The sequence below is a fragment of the Labrus mixtus genome, chromosome 8, assembly GCF_963584025.1.
Source record: "Labrus mixtus chromosome 8, fLabMix1.1, whole genome shotgun sequence".
Classification (NCBI taxonomy): Eukaryota; Metazoa; Chordata; class Actinopteri; order Labriformes; family Labridae; genus Labrus; species Labrus mixtus.
In genome coordinates this window covers 14,933,703-14,952,554 of record NC_083619.1, presented here as the reverse complement: position 1 = coordinate 14,952,554, position 18,852 = coordinate 14,933,703, and the positions used below count along the sequence as shown (strand labels likewise).

The 18,852-nt window shown below is 41.2% G+C and overlaps 1 protein-coding gene across 2 annotated transcripts in view; it reads left to right on the top strand.

Annotated features, from left to right (window-relative positions):
* LOC132979096 (ephrin type-B receptor 1-B) overlaps window positions 1–18,852 on the top strand; it is a 151,269-nt gene that overhangs the window by 89,254 nt on the left and 43,163 nt on the right. For both annotated transcript variants that reach the window (XM_061044603.1, XM_061044602.1), the window contains exon 5: window positions 7,226–7,561. In XM_061044603.1, the coding sequence (XP_060900586.1) occupies window positions 7,226–7,561 (336 nt within the window). The remainder of the gene's footprint in view (window positions 1–7,225; window positions 7,562–18,852) is intronic.

Below are 18,852 nucleotides of genomic sequence, written 5' to 3'. Positions count from 1 at the left end.
GGCGAGTTGCTTCTAATTCTGGTTTTAATAATCAAATTGCAAGGTTTCCATCTGTGACATCTCCATTACAGTGGCAACGGGCTTCCTTTCTATGTTTCCCCTCGCTTATCTCCCGCTCCCCGTCTCTCTTCCTCGCTGTTGTTCTTTCCTTCTGTCTGCTATCATCCCCCGAAGTCCTAATTACTCAGGCAGATGCTGCGAATCTTCGACACTGTCCTGCCGTTATCCGCTGGAGATCCAATAAGGCCTCTCACAGCATCATAGTTATCTTAATATGATGTTAAAGCAGTATGCTAAGCTTTTCATGCAGTCCCTGCTGACACACAGTTACGCAGACGGAAAGCGCCGTTAGGGCCCCAAAAAGTTTATTTACTTCTTCTTCTTTTTGCCGCCCCTGGGGAGTGTCTTATTTGTTCATTCTTCCCAAACAGCAAACTTGAAGCATTATAAGTGTGGTTTAGATATTTTCACGTGGACCTGTTTAATTGGCCTCAGCGACAGGCTCATGACTACAGTCTTTTTGCTAATTGGTAAGTGTAGCCTTCACAGCCTAACGTGTACTGAACGGACTTCTATTTTCCTTTTTAACACTCTGAATAAGTTCCTTAAAGCAGAGGAACTTAAATGCAGCACAGCTGTTTGACTGACTGCTTGAACGCGTCCCAAGTGTAGACATCAACACCTTTAGGCTTTGGATGTTCTCAACGGATGACACACCACTTTCACCTTGAGATTTCCCCCACCCTCCCATGGTATGCGACACAGCTCTCTGCTGAATCAGTGAACGCTCCATCAAGTACAGCGTCTTGAGGCCTTGAATTTCCCACAAGCAATCTCCATGCCGGTTCCCAGGTGGATCTTGAACAGATCCCTGTTGTCTATGTGCATTTTCTAAATGAAGCTTGTGTTACTTTTTCTGTTTTCAACTTCTGTCTTTTTAATATCTTAACATTTAGGGTAGAATATTTGTGGATTTAAACATTGTTCACAAGTTAGAAAAAAAATCCCACTATTGCAACCATATTTTCCCCTCTGCTCGCTAAAACCCCTCCCCAAAACATACATTTTCCAATCATAGCTATAGTGTCTCTATAGAGCAGGTCACTTAAGCATTTTTGGCTCTGGGGGGCTCTAAAGGAACTACACTCTTATCTAAAATTGTTGAGGTTGGTGACTTATTTCTTTACACTTCAATCAATATCCAAAAACACAGTACCAAAAGTTTAAGGAATGATAAAAAAAAATTGTATTTGCTGTAATCTAAACTGCAATTGTTAGCATTAAGCTAACTACTAACTGAAAACAAACAGTCCTTGTAACTTATTTTTACATCATAGCTATAGCTGATGACTCTTTAGACTCATGTTTCATGCATTTTTAATCAAACACTTGGAGCCTATATTAGCTTCATCAGCAAGTCAGCTAACTTTACATTCAATGAATTCTGCATTCATCAGCTGAAGAAACCCATAATATTTCAAATATTAAAATATCCGATGGTTAATCTGCTAAAATTTGTATTTTAAAGTGCATCGTAAAAGGCTTTATACTTGTAATGACAATGAAAAGGGGGTAAAGGGTACATACTTAGCATGTTTCAAAGTAAAATATTCATCACATTAAACTATGTCTCAGTTCTTTGAAAATGTTTTTTTTTTTAAATGTCCTACTGAGAATTCTGTCTTCAACTATCACTTTTAGCATCTTAAACCAGCATACATTAGTCCACAATTTGTGTCAACAGAATTATTTAGCAGTAGCACAAGCCTTCTCTGACTGAGCAACCATACAGTAGCAAACTCAATGTATAAAGTGCCCTAGATCACAGCAGGGCATTGGGGTGGGGGCTGGTGGTAGCGGTGGTGGTGGTGAGGGGTGGGGGGGGGGCAAGTGAGATCATCCCAGTAAGCATCTCTTTAATACTTCAGGTTCTGAGAAGAGCACTGGTGGAGTAGCTTAAATCAGGCCAATCTTTAGCTGCAGAAGCTTTAGCTTTAGCCCTTCTTGCTGGCGTCACAGGCGCGAGTCCCTGTGTGCTCCAGATCAGTCTGATTAGCTTGCTGATGGATTGTCCAGCGCCTGGCTCTGTCAGCGGGGTGCTTCAAGCTATACCTCTCCCCTCTTTTCCCTCGGGGATATGCCAGGCCTGGGATGCACTTCAAACCAACCCGTCCAACTCCTGCCCCTCCTTTTTCCCCAATCTCCTGTCTTGTGCTGACTCCAGCTATGCCTAAGGGGAGGAACACCGAACGTTCTGTCTCACAGCTTGAAGGCAAATTGGTCTTTGGGATAGTGGAATGCATTGCACTGCAGCCCTTCTTTGTGCTTTCTTAAGGCTCCAGCCCCCAGCCTGATGAACCTGTAACTTCCTATGGGTTGTGCACATGTGAAAAAGGAACATATAACATGTTCATGTGAGAATGGTGTGCTCGGGGGAGGTCGTCCAACTCCTTTAAGCCGGGTCAGTGGTTTTCTCTGAATGTGTGAGTCAGAGGGGAAGAAGGACAAGCAGAGTGGAAACTGGCATAGTGTACAGTGAAACAACTGCTGATTGGTCCATAGGGGAGAAGGGATGAAGCATCCTTGTGTGAGAAACGGCGTGAAAAAGAATCATGGGAGCAAGAGCTAATAACAGAGATATGCAGGGAAAAGATCCATCAAAACATCGGGAGGAATGATTTAAATCTGTAGGTTTTATTTTGTCCTTGGAAGACATGACTGATTGAAGAACTTTCCGAGGGACTTCGACACAAATCCCAAAGTAATCCAGGACAGTGAGCCACATTACATCGCTATGTTGTACAAAAAAACATGCTGTTTATGCACATTTACATTTTGGAAACTACCACTGCCAGCAACCAAGTAACTCGTGGGGAAAATCTTCGGAATGTTATTGAATCAACATAAATATAGGGAAAAGGGGGCAAAATGTTTTGGTACTGAAGGGTTTCTACATTCCTGATCCGTACCACATTGCCCCCTGGCTCTCACTCAATTCTCATATCTGTGGCCTATCCCCTGAAAATCTCCTTGAGCCCTGTCAAACACTGTCTACGCCGCCTGGCAACACAAACAAAACCCAACAGAATTCCTAACTGAAAGGACGGGGTTATCTGCTTTTCCATTCTCCTCATCATCCAGTTTGGATTTTTTTTTTTCTTCTTAGTCTTTGCTCTCCTTTTCACCGTCTCTCCTCTCTCCTTGTTCCCTTTTCAAAGAGAAAGAGAAGTGAGCCATCAAAGGGCATAAACACTCAATTCTTTTTCTTTTTTCCCCCCACACCAACTTCGTTGTCAGTTCTGGTGTAAGTTGAGGCTTTTTCCCACAGAAGTCCGCTTGCCGGTTTCCTCTGTCAGTATTCCAGTTGTAAATGGAGCTAAGGCAAGGTATTTGGTCTGGCCTTCTCTAATCCTTGTGGTGAATAGGCGGAGATAATACTCCAGACCTTTGTTTTAAATGTGTGCATGTGTACAAAAATGAAACCATCTACAGCTTTTTCATGCATAGTCAGAGACATTCAATGTTTAGAGTTACTGTTGTGAGTAATGTTGGTGGGTAGATTATCCTTTAGACGAGAAGAGCTGCCATATATTCATGCGGACATACACAGTACTACTCACAGTCTATGACTTCCTCTATCTCTCAGGCAGACACTATTAGTCCTTATAACATGTTTTATTTCGTGTCTCACCAACCCACACAGCCCTTCTTTCTTCCTCTCAGCTCCTCTGGCTGTGATCAGTATCTCCACACAGGGACCTTCTGTTGGTCCCTCAAGGCCTGTTTCACATCATGAAAAACAAACAGTTTGAAAGAGGAGAAGCGCTAGCCCCAGTCTATTCAAAGGGTAGATGAGTAAACAAAGTGCTGAAGTGTTTATTTTGGGCACTGGGACACCCCTTACATTAGCAGCTGAGGGAGAAAACTGCACCGGGGTCTTTTGCAACACAGGTGGTGACTTGAAGCATGCTCAATAGCAGGACAGCTCTGCATACCTATCAGTCTGGGAGTCCCAAGACAGACAATTCCTTAAAGTAAATCCTCATACATCTACCTGCAGGTATATGGGAAATGATTTTGACTAATTGCATCGTATGATATTGTTTGGAAAAAAAAGTATAATTTTTTTCTGGATGTCCAGATGAGAAAAATATGTTTTTAATTTGGAGGTGATCTACCCATTCTTATTTTTACCAATCCCATTTAACACTTTTACCTGTTTAAAAAAATGTCTGCAACCTCTGCTACTATTTGTTTTTCAATCAGCATAAGCACTCAGCTTCTGTGGCCCAAATGTTGAAGCTATCAGGGTTCGTATGAATTTGAAGCACAGAATGTGTTTCATGTCTTTTGATCACTTTTTCTTTGAAAATAATAATGGATCACCAACCATGACAAGACTTTTATTTCAGCGGAGTGGCTATGAATAAGAAGTATACAACTGTAAATAGTGGTTTGAAATGATGAGATTTGATATGCATTTAAAAAATAAAAAACAATAAGACGAGGTTTAGCAGAATTGTCATTTATTTTATTTAATTTAAGAGGAATATCTGGAAATATGACTAGCTTTTAAGATAATTGAATACCATTATTTAGGCTTTAATAGGCTTTTGGACCAAAATGTTCAGGTTATTAAACCTTGTAAACAGCTAAAATAAGCTATTTCTTCACAGTATTGTCATTATTGCCTTGCTTTTACATGTAAACATAACGACCAAACAAATAGTGTCTGCAAGAGCTTTTACTGAAAGTGTTTTCTATTTTAATGTGAACATAGAATAGAATAGAATAGAATAGAATACAGTACAATAGAAGTTTATTTATAAAGCACATTTCTTTACAGGTAAGCTCAATGTGCTTTACATTGAAGATAAACATGAGGAAACAAGGTGACTTTAACCATCTCTCAGATTTAACCCTCCTTTGCTTTGTTATGCTTAGAATCTACATATAGGCCTACTGTACTGTGCTTTCTGCACAAACATATTTGTTTCCATGAATTTCTTCACTCTCCTGTTCAGAGTTTTAGCCTGTATTACCGTGTGCGCCTATGGTTGTTAAGGCTGTATAAAGACTATGAAACCAATAGTGTGACCAGAGGAGGAGATATGATCAATCACTGCAGGGGTCATAGTTATACTCCTCCCACACCATGTTGTGATTTATTCAACTGCCATACTGAACAAAATATCAAACATGAGCCTTGCTTTGTCCTCATTGTCCTTGTGTAAATGACCTGACACTCTGCATGGGTTATTGTGATTGCACTGTTAAACAGTACATGTTAAAGGAAGTACATGAGCTGCTTGGAGATGACAATTTGTTCCGATAAGTAAAGTGAAAGCAACATGTAGTGGAGCTCTAACAAATCCGACTGCCACGGCTAAATGAACGCCAGCTGAGAGCCTGTAAGTAACATTCTCGACAAATTAAATCCTATGGCAAATTAAAACAGCCAAGGGCTGCTGTAATAGCCTACAAATCACTGGCTAAGTGGCAGTCACATCTGATTTCTTGAGCCATCCCTGCATGTGTGAAGCTTGGCTGTAATTGGGGAAGAAAAGAGTGTGACGCCTTGTTCACACCACAGCCAGGCAGCATGTTTCTTATACTGATAGATTCTGCAGACATTGCAGACATTGCAGACATGGAAACTATCTGTTTCCATGTATGCCAACCAGGCATACATGGAAACAGATAGCGTAGGCATGTGTGCTTGTTTCACATGCATTTTCCACATAAGCAGATGTGCATACTCCCCCCTAGTATAGTTTGGGGGCAGGTGCACAAAAGTGATGGATGATACAGAAGATAGAAGTAGTAGGAGCAACACATGAGAAGTGCCTATTGTTCTGTCCCCAAGGGAGGAAAGCGAAAGTGCTGCCAAATCCTTCTATGGCCTGTTCCAACCAACACATGCACTTTCCCCCCTATTTTCCCTCCACTATAACACGTCTAAAAGCATCCAAGGACCAAATTATGTTCCATTTGACCATATATCTGGAGCACTGGCTGGCCTCTACCCCAGACCATAATAATCACGCTGTAGAGGTCACGCCCTTCCTGTCACTGACCTCTCTCTTGTCGAGCCGCTGAGCTGAGGTCGCAGCAGTTTCAAAGCCATTCCTTCACCCTTGTGTTTTCTAGCGCTTAGACCGGGTTCCCCGGGGTTTTTATAGCAACAATGATTAATTGTGTCTGTGTTGACTGAATTTACTATCTGCTCTGTGATCACAGCAATGGGAAACTCAAGTGTTATTTCATACAATGCTTTAGAATCTATACATGTTTATCTTGTTACATAGGCAGGAAAAAGAAGGAGAGGAAAGAAAATACAGTATGTGAGTGAGCTGGGCATTTCCTTGGAGTGTTTCTACCATTGAGTGGATTTTTAGTTTCACAGTAGTCTAATGGTGGGTCGGTTAAACTTCTCTTTAATGATAAAGGTCAGGCTTTATGGAGGATGAATTGGTACCAGATCAGCTCTGCAGGGCAGCCTCACTTAACCTAAGCTTCACTGACTAAGGGCTTTGGCGAGCTTCTGCTTTATCTGCAGAGTCTGCTATCTGAGAAGAAAGAGCCGCCTCTGAGCAGCCGCGGGGACCCGCAATCTCAGCAAAAAAAATAAAAAATTCCACACTGCAATGTGAACAGATTTTGACTCTTTAAGAATTGCGCTCCAATTGCGGGAGGCTAAACAAGCCACTTTTCTGCACCCTGATATTAAGCCACCACTCAAGCAAAACAATAGTTTTCATTAATTCCTGATTTCTTTCTGAATGTCGTCTTTGAGGTTCTGCTCCAGCTGCAGGCTACGAGGGAGTGAATGGTAGCGTGAATCTCCAGAGCCACTTGGATAAGAACGCTCCATGCAACACTGCATTTTGCTAAATAACCAATGTTTGATAGACACAAACGTTTCACTGTTTGATCTCTCTGGGTGTGAATGGAATAAATTAGCATCCCAATGTGCTGACAATGGAGGAAAAGAGCAGAAAAGACAAGTTGCTTTTGGATAACAACACTTACATTTATTACAGGGTTCTTAATAGACTGAATTTACCTAACAGTAAGCAGATTACTTAAATAATTTTGCATTCATTATTTTGCTTTTTGCATCATTACACCATGCCTTTCTGATTAGAAATGTGTTAAGCTCTCAAGGTAAGTAGCTACTATTGCATTTTTCCTACATTCTTTTTTGTTTTCTGTGTGTCTACAGGTGTCCCATCCAGCCCCAGGAACGTGATCTCGATTGTGAACGAAACCTCTGTGATCCTGGAGTGGCACTCTCCCAGGGAGACAGGCGGCCGAGGTGACGTCGTTTACAACATAGTGTGCAAGAAGTGCCGCGCTGACCGGCGCTCCTGCTCCCACTGCGACGACAACGTGGACTTTGTTCCTCGACAGCTGGGTCTGACTGAGACCAGGGTGTTCATCAGCAACCTGTGGGCTCACACCCTCTACAGCTTTGAGATCCAGGCTGTTAACGGAGTCAGCAACAAGAGCCCGTACCCTGCCCAGCATGTGTCCATAGACATCACCACCAACCAGGCTGGTAAGTGCTGCAAAAATAGTATTCATCATGCAACTTTAAGAGCTAGTGTCAGGGTTCTTTTAAATCTCTTCTTGCCATTAGAAATCTGGTTTCCCTTCTGCCTAAGTAGAGTTCTTTTACTCTACATTTGTGAAATGGAAGATTTTACTATTACTGCATAAATGTGAATCATTTCCCCTCAAAGCGCCATCATTTTGCAAAAGTGCATTTCAGAGTCTTACTTCTTGGCAAAGCTGACTTCAGGGCTCCTAAGATTTCACGTCGCTCCAGCGTGAATAATGACTTTAAGGCTGGGAGTGCGGGGCCAGCTGGTTTAGTGAAAGTTATACATACATGCTCTCATTCTGAGCCTTCCATCCCTGAATCAAAGTAAAAGCTTTCCCTTTTGAAAACACCATGGAGGAGTACAAACCCACAGCCAAGACTCAGCATGTTAGATTTTGTGGCAGGACAAGCGCAATCACTGCAACGCACCTCTCTGCTTTGTAGTTTATTTACAAATCAAAGGCGATGATAGAAATAGCCCCTGTTTGCATATCCCTTTGGGCATTCCAGACATACTTGCTTTTTTTTTTGACACTGGTGAAGGTAAGCATCCATCCAAAAACAACACAGGAGACAGTTATGGAAGCTCTTTTTCGAGATTGTCATCTGGCGGCTGAAGGCAGGTTGCTTCACAGACTGACACGTCTCCGAGTTGTTTTTCTTTGGTCTTTGTGTAATGAGACTTTGTTTTGATAGCAATGCCGCACAGTGAGTCAGTACGTTTCTCTTCACGGAATGCTGCCCTCCAGCTGAAACCTGTCTGTGAATCTTCACTTATATACCGCACACTGTCACTATCCTGATCTCTGAATGAAAAAAAAACAAAACAGAGTCATCTTTCTGTGTCTCTCATATGTGACCGGCAAAGACAAATCTTCTTTGTTGACGCGTTGAACTAAAGATGAGAAATGAAGCCAATGCAGAAGTGCCAAAATTTGCAGTTCCCTGAGTTGACACTTGAGGCTGCAAATAACTCACTCACTTAGGAGAACTCTGCTCAGCCACCATCACAAAACAACTTTGATTCTATGGGAAACATGCTAGCTCATTAGCTAGCTAAACATCAGCCATGGTTGTAGCTTGTTCAGCTCCTCTCTGGCACGGCCCTCTTGTCAATATATGTAGGCTACTCCAGAAAAAACATGGCAGCAGCAAAGATACCAAACTTAAAGCTTTCAAATGACAGTCAAGGCTACATCCAATGATTATACAGTATGTGGTAAACTAAAAGTTTCAACTTTAGCCTTTGTAAAAAATCTATTAAGGTTCAAACATATACATTGTTCAGTTATTGATTGTCACATTGCAGGAGAGCAACTGGAGAAATATACTTCAACAGTCTCTTTGTGTAAATTCTTCACTTTTGTGTCCCTTCCTCTCTCTTTCCCTCTCGCTCACTCTCTCTGCTTGTCTCTGTTTCCATATGTTCCACTGTGCACGTGTGTGCGTCCTCTGACTTTGCTGATGATGGATCTGAGCCGAGCCAATGAAAACGACCTTCATCCTGTTATCGCTCTCTCTTTCTCGTTCTCAGTTTCTATGTGTGTGCTCATCTTGTAACTGTGCCTGTGATGCTACCTGAGCTCAGCCAATGCGGATGACAGGTCGAGGATAATGTCTTTTGCAAGTCTTTTTTTTTTTTAATTTCAGTTCATCCGGTATCAGGGCATGGAGTATGACGTTAATGCAATCATCCAAAACAAAAAAAATCAATCATGATCTTAAAATGAACTGTTTTAAAGTCAATAGTTGTGTGATAATTACAAACAACAACAGTGTCTCTCTAGAAGAAATGTAACATTAGTAATTGACAAAAGCTAGCAAAACATCAGCAATCTAGGATTTTCCAACAATACAGCATAAACATTTAATCACACTATTTATCACTCAGTCTAAATATCAGAATCAGTAAAGGCAAGGAAGAAATGGTCTTAGAATATCTCACCCAGAGGTGGAATAAAGTCATTGTTTTACAAGTCACAAGAAAGCCTCAAGTCTTTGGTCTCAGGTGCAGAGTCAAGTCCCAAGTCCTAAACAAGTCATAGACTCTCAGAGAACATATTTCATATAAATCACAGAACACCAGTCATAAATAAATTGCTCTATCCAGATCCCTTTTGTGTAGGACTTCATTCTGAAATTGAATTTGGCACAGTTGGTGGAGGGCTTACCGTATTTGATTACGATTCTCAGAAGAATGTAATGACCGACTGAACTTGTCTTTGTCTGAAAATCAGTCCAGGGAGGGAGTGGGAGGGAAGTCGAGGCTGGATGGAGAAAGGCGGCCCTTTTTTCTTCTTCTTCTTTTTTTTTTTGCCCAGGTTGTGACAGTGAAAGAGAGGAAAATGAGGAAGTAAATAGGTCTGATTATCAGGGTGGCCCTAATGGTGCTGACTGTCCCCATTTGACAGGCTAATAGCACACTTGACAGATAGATGTAGAAGAAGCAATGCCCAGGCCTATTGTTGAAGTCTACAGCAGTAATGAGGTGTCTGCCAGTAATCTGCCAGGCCTGTGTCCAGCCCTATGGCCTTTTGTAGCCAGGTAATTGCACTGTTCCTAGTTTCGACAGAAGGTTTCATTGGCGGGCCAACTGAAAAGTATCCAGAAGGGATGAATGTTGATGATGCACTTCAAAAAGCTTAAAGCAGAGATTCTCTTTAAAGAGCGGGGCTTTGTTTTTTATGGGTTAATGAAGAAAGATGCTTTAAGAAAAAACAATGTGTTGCCATTTTAGGGAACCTTGACATTCGCTTGTCCGCTCGTTTGGTATTTTTGTGCACTGCAACCTCGCATGATGCAAGGTTGAGAGAGGTGGCGTAACAAAATGCAAGTTCCATGTAAATGAGGTCGCAATCAAGAGACGTGTTGGTGTTTAATAAAATCTGAGGACTGGAGGACCAAGGAAATTTAGCGCAATAACAGTCAACATGACCAAAACCGGTCCGCTATTCATACCCAATATACTGTAATTGTTACGAGTAATATGAATTTTAATACAACAACAAAAAGCTGCTATCCAAATTAATACAAAAGAAATCTTCAGTTTAGCTGCTATTCATGAGCTCTGTGCTCTTATATGAAGCCAAATGCTTCCTTCATCTCAACAATAAAGCAGTGAAATGCCATCCGCATCCACAACTAAAAGACTGAAATTCATTTGTTTGTGCAGCAATCAGAATCAACTTTAGCACTTCTCAATGAGACAAAAGCGCAAGATGGCTCTGTTTGGACTAGACAGATGAACAATTCACAACAATAATTTTGCTTAATGTTCCATCTCTGCCGTAGCCAAGACTACCAGTAGAATAGACAGATTTCTTTGTTTATTTGACACGGCCATGTTTATGCACATGAGGGAACGCACAGGTGCACAGATGAATGTGAAAGATGAAGTTTATTACTGTCAGTGCAATTGTGTTTTTTTTAGATTTTCAGTCCAGGAAAAGTGACTCTGGAGAGAGCTTACTGATTTAGACTGTTAAGTATTAAAAAAGACATGCATGGGAATGGCTAATAAAAGCTAACACGTGTTTATATCATGAAAAGTCATTTGACTATCATTCAAAAAGCGGAGTTCATTATTCGCACAAGATTAAATGTTAAAGGTAAAGAGTGCACTGTGCACATTCTCCTCCAAATCCCTCTTGGCTCTACTTTTTCAAGGTGAGCCATTTTTATCGTGAGCTGTTGTGCTCAGCACAGCTGTTAAAAAGGATGATGGAGGAGATCAGGAATATAATTGCATGGCAGGTAATAATTAATCAACACATACCCTCCTATTTATTTTCCATCTCACTCATCCCGTTCACAAATAACATGCATGGATGTGTCGGCGCCTAATGTGAAAGTAAATTGGTGTGTACTTATCTGCACTCATTTCAGGATGAGAATGAGAGTATCACTGTGACCATGTATTGCCAGTCACACTCAATACATTTCTGTTTAAAGGACCCCTTCACCAATTTTAAACTTTATCCTATAAGTTGACTTCTTATATTGCCTTTTCTTATTAATAATTACCCAAACAAGGCAGTGTGTCAAAGCCTTAACTTCAGTTTTTGTAGTTTAAAAAGTCTGTACTTGTAGTCTGTTTGAAGAAATCCCAAAATATATTTCTTGTTTCTACTCAGCTCTGATAACCAACAGGGAATGGCATAAGAGGATAAGCAGAACCGTACCATTAATTTTAAACTGTTGATAAGAGGAATTGTTCATTATTACACCTCAGTACCTTAAGACTGTCAACCAGTAAGAGAACTGTAGGGCGATACTGACCTTTAAACTACCAATGAAAGTTTGTGTTTGTCGTAAAAGAGACTTGATGTGTCGACCTAACGTAGCTTTACTGTTGACTGTGAGATCTGCAGGAAAAAAAGGAAGGGAGAACTCCTACAAAGCAGCAATGCAGCAGCAGTAAGAAGGGTCGTAGTGTAAACTGGCCATGGGACGACAAAGGTGAGAGGAGATAAAAGAAGAATGTGGTTGAGGAGTAGCAGCGGAAGGAATAATGGAGGTGAGGGGGAAGTTGAAGGGATTTAGTGGGAATCACCGAAGAGGCCATTTAACTGCCCTCGATCCCAGCGTGTGTCTGGGAGGAAGGACTGATCAATAGTGTGATTTAAAAGTTCATTCACGGCCGGTGCTCTCCAGGAGACACACGCACACACTTATAGATACAGACACACAAAGGTTATATATACTGCCCCCTCTAACACAATCATTCACGCCTGGCCTGAATTCAGTCATATTTATCTATGTTAGCTTTGAAAAATGGCGGTTTAATGTCTCTTTGTGAATTACTGTGGTTTAATGTAGAGACCCTCTCTGCTTCCAGTGAATTGATTAAACGGATAAAAAAGAAATGGCAGCCATTTTTTTCTTGTGCAATCCATCCTGGACACTTAACCTAGATCCACCACTACTTCAGATAAGGAGCATGTAGTTCATCTTCATCATGTTTCACTCACTTCTTACTTCTTACTGGTTTTTGCATGGGAGGTTTTATGAACAACACATGAGCTTAAAAATCCCTTCTCATCACTGGTACTATCTTGTTTAAACATCCTCCGGCTCAGCAGTTCCTCTGATCTGCCTGGCACGGCCTTCTTGACCTAGATTGTGTGCCAACTATCCCTCAGACCACGGAATGCCAAGTATATCTACAAACAATCATCCTGCACTTAGCTACTTTGTTTAGAGAGCTATTCCCACAGAAATGCAAACAGCACCATCCTCGCCCTCCACGGACACATTACGCCCAGTGGGTTGCATAAAACAGAACAAACAAATGTAGATGTAACTTTCCTGAAATCAGAACAATCAGATGCATTGAAGAGATCTGAGCTCTGCAGGGTTCTCCAACCAGACATGATATCTGTGGAGAGTGTTCAAGACACCACTCACTATGTCTGTTCAGTTTAGGCTAAAGAGACTTTCCATTTGTTTCTTGGGGTTCTGCCTTTTTCCTTGTTTCTTCTCTCTTATTGCCACCGTTGAGTTTCAGAGACAGGGTGTCCAGGAGTTTCATCATCTGAGATAGTTCTTCAGGCTCTCTCCGGGTAACGTTTTTATTTCATTTGATGCCTGTTCTCATAAATGTTGGATCCTGTCCCTGAACCAGAAAGTGAGGTATTAGCTGCAGGCTAAAATAAGAGTGTGAGCTTGAATGCTACTTAGCCCCCTCGTCAATTCTGATATCTTAATATATTGTAGTAAGTGATGAGAGAGAGTGATCTGTGTATTTGAGAATATGCTCATGCCATGTACGCTGTGTTCACAGTCCTTCATGTATAATACTGCATGTTTCTTTAAGATACTTTGGTTCCTTGACAGAACTCTATGGTGCTGAACTGATCCCTCTTTATGATGTTTGAGAGAGGCCCATTACCATACAGTCATGGCTGGCTTGGCCCTCTGAGCCCCTGCTAATGGGTCGGGGAGTAGTTAAACCTGTGCCTTTGACAAAGGCACAGCATATGACTATAGGCTGCTCTCATCATCTGAGACACTGAGACGCTATTAGGAGGCTGCACTGCTCTATTGTGAACCAGCATCCTAAAGCACGACCCCAAAGTGGACTATAGAGGAACAGCAACTCCACTTGGATATGTGGTTGAGATTAGGTTTTTGTGCACTTGTGTGTTTTTCTATGTGCACAGGGCTCAGTTGAGCTTTGGTTCAAGATCTAGCTGACCAATTATAGTTCAACTTCCATGAGCAATCATTTCACTGAGAATAAGCAGAAACTTTCACATGGGTTCAACCGCTGCATAAAAAACACAGACCACCATCTCCATTTACTCTATCCCTAGAATAAGAGAGGAAAGAGTAGAAACAGAAAGTGTGAGTTGGTGTCTTCAAATATTTCTGCTCGTTTTGTGTTATGAGGGATACAGAAGAAAGCATTTATTAAAAAAAAAAAAAAAGAATGTAATCAATTTAACACATTAAGTTCAGCTTCTTGGGGAACACTTCTCAGACTGTTAAAACTTATTTTTGTATTGTACTCAGCTGTTGAGGATGATTTTAAAATCTGAGAAAAGAACCATGGTGATGTCATCATGGTGAATTTGGCTATTTCTAATAGAAGGCCTGCATCACAAACGTAGGGAGACAAGTTTAAAAGTTGAGGTCTACTCCAGGCAGGGAGTAACTAAAAACAAGAATATATCATGGGAAATGTAGGATCCTGGGTCTTTTGGGTCTTTAATGCCAAAGGGGTGACTTGGCTTCTATTCATGTGTCATAGCGTTTCGTAGAAAGACTCTTAACTCAATGTTTCAGGCAGGAATTGCTTTGCATGGATACTGCACTATACCATGATTGTGTGAGAGTACTGTGAGTAAGAGGGGACATGTAAAAAAAACTTTTGTCAGTTTACACACAAAGCGTTATGAAAATCAATTCCATTTACCACTAAAAGTAAGGGCTTATCTGTTTTGATCATTCTTTATCATTTGTCTTCCAACTTTATGGAAGCACAGTAGTAAATCACAGGAGTGCTCTTTATAAATGCAGAGAGGCATGTTTGATGTGCTGACCCCTTACCATATCGTATCAATTATGGTGACTGCACATTGAACAAAAATGAAAACACTCTCAGGTCTGTGCCAGAAATGTGAAATGATGCTTCAACCCATCTGTATTCCACAGTGGATCAATGGTACAAAGGTAGAGAAGCCTTTTCATTCTTTCATCAGCTTCTTTCAAACCCTCTCTCTTTAGCTCATCTTTTCTCTCTCTCTCGCGCTCTCTCTCTCTCTTCCTCTCTTTTTCACCCTGTCTCTCACTTTCCTTCTGTCTCAGCCAGACACTGGGAGGCTCTGACTTTGATTAATGGTGAGCCAAGCGCTGCATTAAAAGCCAGGGGCAGCGAGTGGGGCCAGATAAAAGTGGAGCACAGGAGCAGGGGATGGGAGGGACGGAGGGAGGAGAGAGGAGTGCAGGACACAGTCACCAATCACTGTCAGCATCATCGTCCCAGGGTGACGTTGGGGGGACGCAGTTGGAGGGGACAGCGGTGCTTCATTGGGTTGAACCTCAGCCTCATGCAGGCACAACACATTGTCACTGACTGGCTCTTCTCATATAGGCTACTAGAAAACAAAACACACATATATATATATATACGTGTGTGCATGCTCTTTATATCTCCGTCTTCTGCTTTTACTCTGAAATACATGGTCACCCAGTATCCAGTGAGAAAAGTATTTTTTGGTGGAGAGTGGGGGGAAGTCTTGCTTGTAATAAAAATCACACCAAACTGCCAATTTTGTTTCCACTTTGTTTTCAAGTTAGACATTGTGTTCCTGTTATCTATATTAATTTAAGTTTTGTCAAATCACAGCAACTGTTCCACATATTTGATGAATCCCCCCTACGTCCCCTTTACTTTTATCCTGAGTAAATTATACTAGAAACTAAATTATATTCTAACAAGAGTTCCAGTGATCGTCTCTCTTTTAGGAGCTTCCTCATTCAGCCTTGAACTATACCTTGTCTTTTATGAGACTATGAATGCATAATATTAAATCCTATGATAAATTGACAAATCAGAGGCTTTGCTCCTGGTGTGTTAGTCAGCAGCACCTACCTCATGCATTGTGCAGAGAGATAGTTACCCCTCTGTTCTCCTATACATGGTTTTCTACTAGCATAGCATAGGGAATAGCAATCATAACAAGATACATATAATGTACAAGGTGTGCATTCTCTTGAGAAAGGTAGTTTCTCTTTGTTTTGCACATTTATCAATGTTCACTAGGAGCAATAAAATGTGTTGCTCAACCAAGTGCACTTCACTTGAAAAAAAATGCAAAAAAAGTTTTCCATGCTAAAACCTTTTTTCCCTCTGTGTGGCTGAATGCATGAGTAGAACGGGGATCAAGACTCAGAGCCGTGGCTGAGAAAATACCTCTCCTCCTCACTCCCCCTTTTTTCACTGCAGGAATTTCTGCGTGGAGTGCCCCTCCCTCGGGTCTGTCAGGAACAGTGTGTGCCTGTGGCCGGTAATTGATAATGTGGCCCAGGCAGCCCTAGCCCTGGTCAGTGGAGCGTGAACCAGCCTGAGAGGCAGAAAGGCTGAAGTGCACCGAGGTGAAGCTTAGCCCTAACACTCTCTGTCGAGGGTTTGGGAGAGAGAGCGGGAGAGAGAGGGAGGGGGGTTAGGAAGTGAGAGCCAAGGGAGGCAGACTCAACAGAACCCATTTACACTGAAAGGATAAGCAGAGCTTATTCATTGGGTTGCGGTTACATTTAAGGTAGTTATCTGATGCTGGAATCTTCAAAACACGATTTTAAAGCAACTACATAAAGTGAAAAGGTCAGGGGCTTTTCTTCTTACAGAACTCCTGTGACAATGGAGGGATTATGCAATAGAAAAGTATGAAAAGAAGAAAAAGAAATAGAATAACCATTAAGGAGTCTAATAAAAAGCATTACTTTGCGAAGAGAGCTGTGACATTTGCTGCCTGTGGAATAGAGCAGTTATTGAGAAAGCTGGTGAGTGGAGACCAGGTGGAGCGATGACTCGGCCTCAGCAGCGAGCCGGAGGAGCGCCAAGACGCTGATGGGCACAAAATGCTTGTGTGGGGCTGTATTTATGCCTGCAGACATGGGGGTGGAGATTCATTTCCAGCACTGTATACAAACACAGAGGCTTTGAACTCCATAGGAGCAGCGGCAGAATCAGTTTTAATCAAACCTACTTGTGTGTTCACAAACTGGTTTGATGAGTCAGTCTTGTTGGATTCATCTTTGAACTCCAGCCTCCCACCTTGGATGAGTTTGTGATCATACAGTAGATTTGGGGTTGCATTGACATGTCATTAAAGAGATTGATTTGCACATAAAGGCTAAGAAATGTGTATTTAATTGAATATCTTTTTTGACATTTTTGCAAACAGCTACCATAGATTGGCGCATTTATGATCAGTTCACATCTTAAAGCCCATGAAAACACAATTTAAAAAAAAAAGGACATAATCTATCCTAAGGTAGTATTTATTTAACACTTCTGCTTCAAACAGTTCTTGACACATGAGCAAATAACCAATAACTGTCATCAAGTTCTGATTCATCCATTCTACCCTGATTGGTCTCCTCAAAGTGTGACACATCACATTTTTCCGACCGAGCACTCTGCCCACTTCAAACTAGTAAGAAAAGCACAGAGGGAAAAAAACAAATCCAAAATTAGAGAAATCTTTGACGTGCTATAACTTAAACTGTTTTGACGTTGGCAGTAAAGACTGTTTATGTCGGACAAGAATCATTTACAGGAATTCACTGATGAGAAAACAAGATCTTTAAGAAACAAATTTTCACATTTGCTGAATGATTTGTAAAGGAGGCTTTTTCAAATGAATAACAGAATTGATGCATATTTGTTTAACTGGAGCAGAAACAGTGGCTTGTAAAGAATAAACAGAGGGAATAACATGGCACTTTGCATGATCTAAGAAAGGCATCATATTTCATGTTACTTGATTAACAGGAATCTGTAAGAAACCAAAAAATCAGCTGCAGGAAAATGTCCTTTTCTTCAGAGAGCATACATTCAGGTGTATTGAAGTCTCTTAACTCTGCTGTCAGCAGTGACAAGATATCCCTGCAACTGTTAAATGTCAACACAGAGGTAATCTGTCAAAGAATGACAGGAGAAAAAAAAAGGGGGGGGGGGGGATCTGCAGTAGTTTTTCACCTGTGATGGGGAAAACATATTGTTAATGTATCCATTCTGTTTATTGTTTTTCAAATCAGTTATTGATATGAATAAAAGAAAAAACATGCCTTTGTCTGATCAGATGCTATTTTACACACACATCCAGAATTACACCAGTAAAAACAGGCAGTTTAACTTCCATCAAACTAAAATGAAAAGATCCACTAAGAATCACCAGCACAGAAACAACACACTCACCGACTATGCTATATAGGTAGAATTTCATAACTGATGACGTCTGCCTTCTTTTCAACAACACGATGTGTGGGGGATGTGAAGAGCGACATGGAAAAGGGTTAATTCTGGGTTAATTGACAAACCATGTGTGTGCATTCAGGTGGACTGGGGCTGAAGGATGGAAGAGACCGTTCAGAGGAGTGATTTCATTCCAAACAGTTCATTTAATGAATAACATGTGTTCATGTAAGGATGGGGAATTATGCATGTTAGGTATTGACTGTAGAATGTCCTATTATGAGTCAAAGTGTATGAAAACCAGTTTTTTTTTTATGTTGGCAGTACCACTGTAATGTCTGTTTTATTGGAAATTATCTTTCACCGAATTAAGCAACAATTTCATGGCTCAGCCTTAGGTCATTTTCAGTGAAATCAGCAGCACAACAAGGGAGACGAAAATCTTCATAGAAATCTGTTTCTGCCTACTTTAAGACCAGATTTTATCACACATTTGTGTTTCAGTTCTTTCCGGTCTCAGAACCCATCGACAATCATCATCTATAATAATCTGAAAGACGATATACTGTAAGCCTCTGGGATGAAATGCATGTTTCTTAGTATTTCCTGCGAAGCCAGCGGTCAGCACTGAACGACTCCCAGGCAAGACTTTTTACGTGTGGCTTTTATGTCAGCAACGTAAACGCCATCATTTCTTGGTTCACAACATCCTGGCGTAGTGCCCGCTCATCTGTTGGGTTTCAGTTCATCAGCAGTAGACTAGAAAAAGTAAAGCAGCAGCTTCAGTTGGGCTCAATTCAGCGGTATGAGCCCAAAAAATAAACCA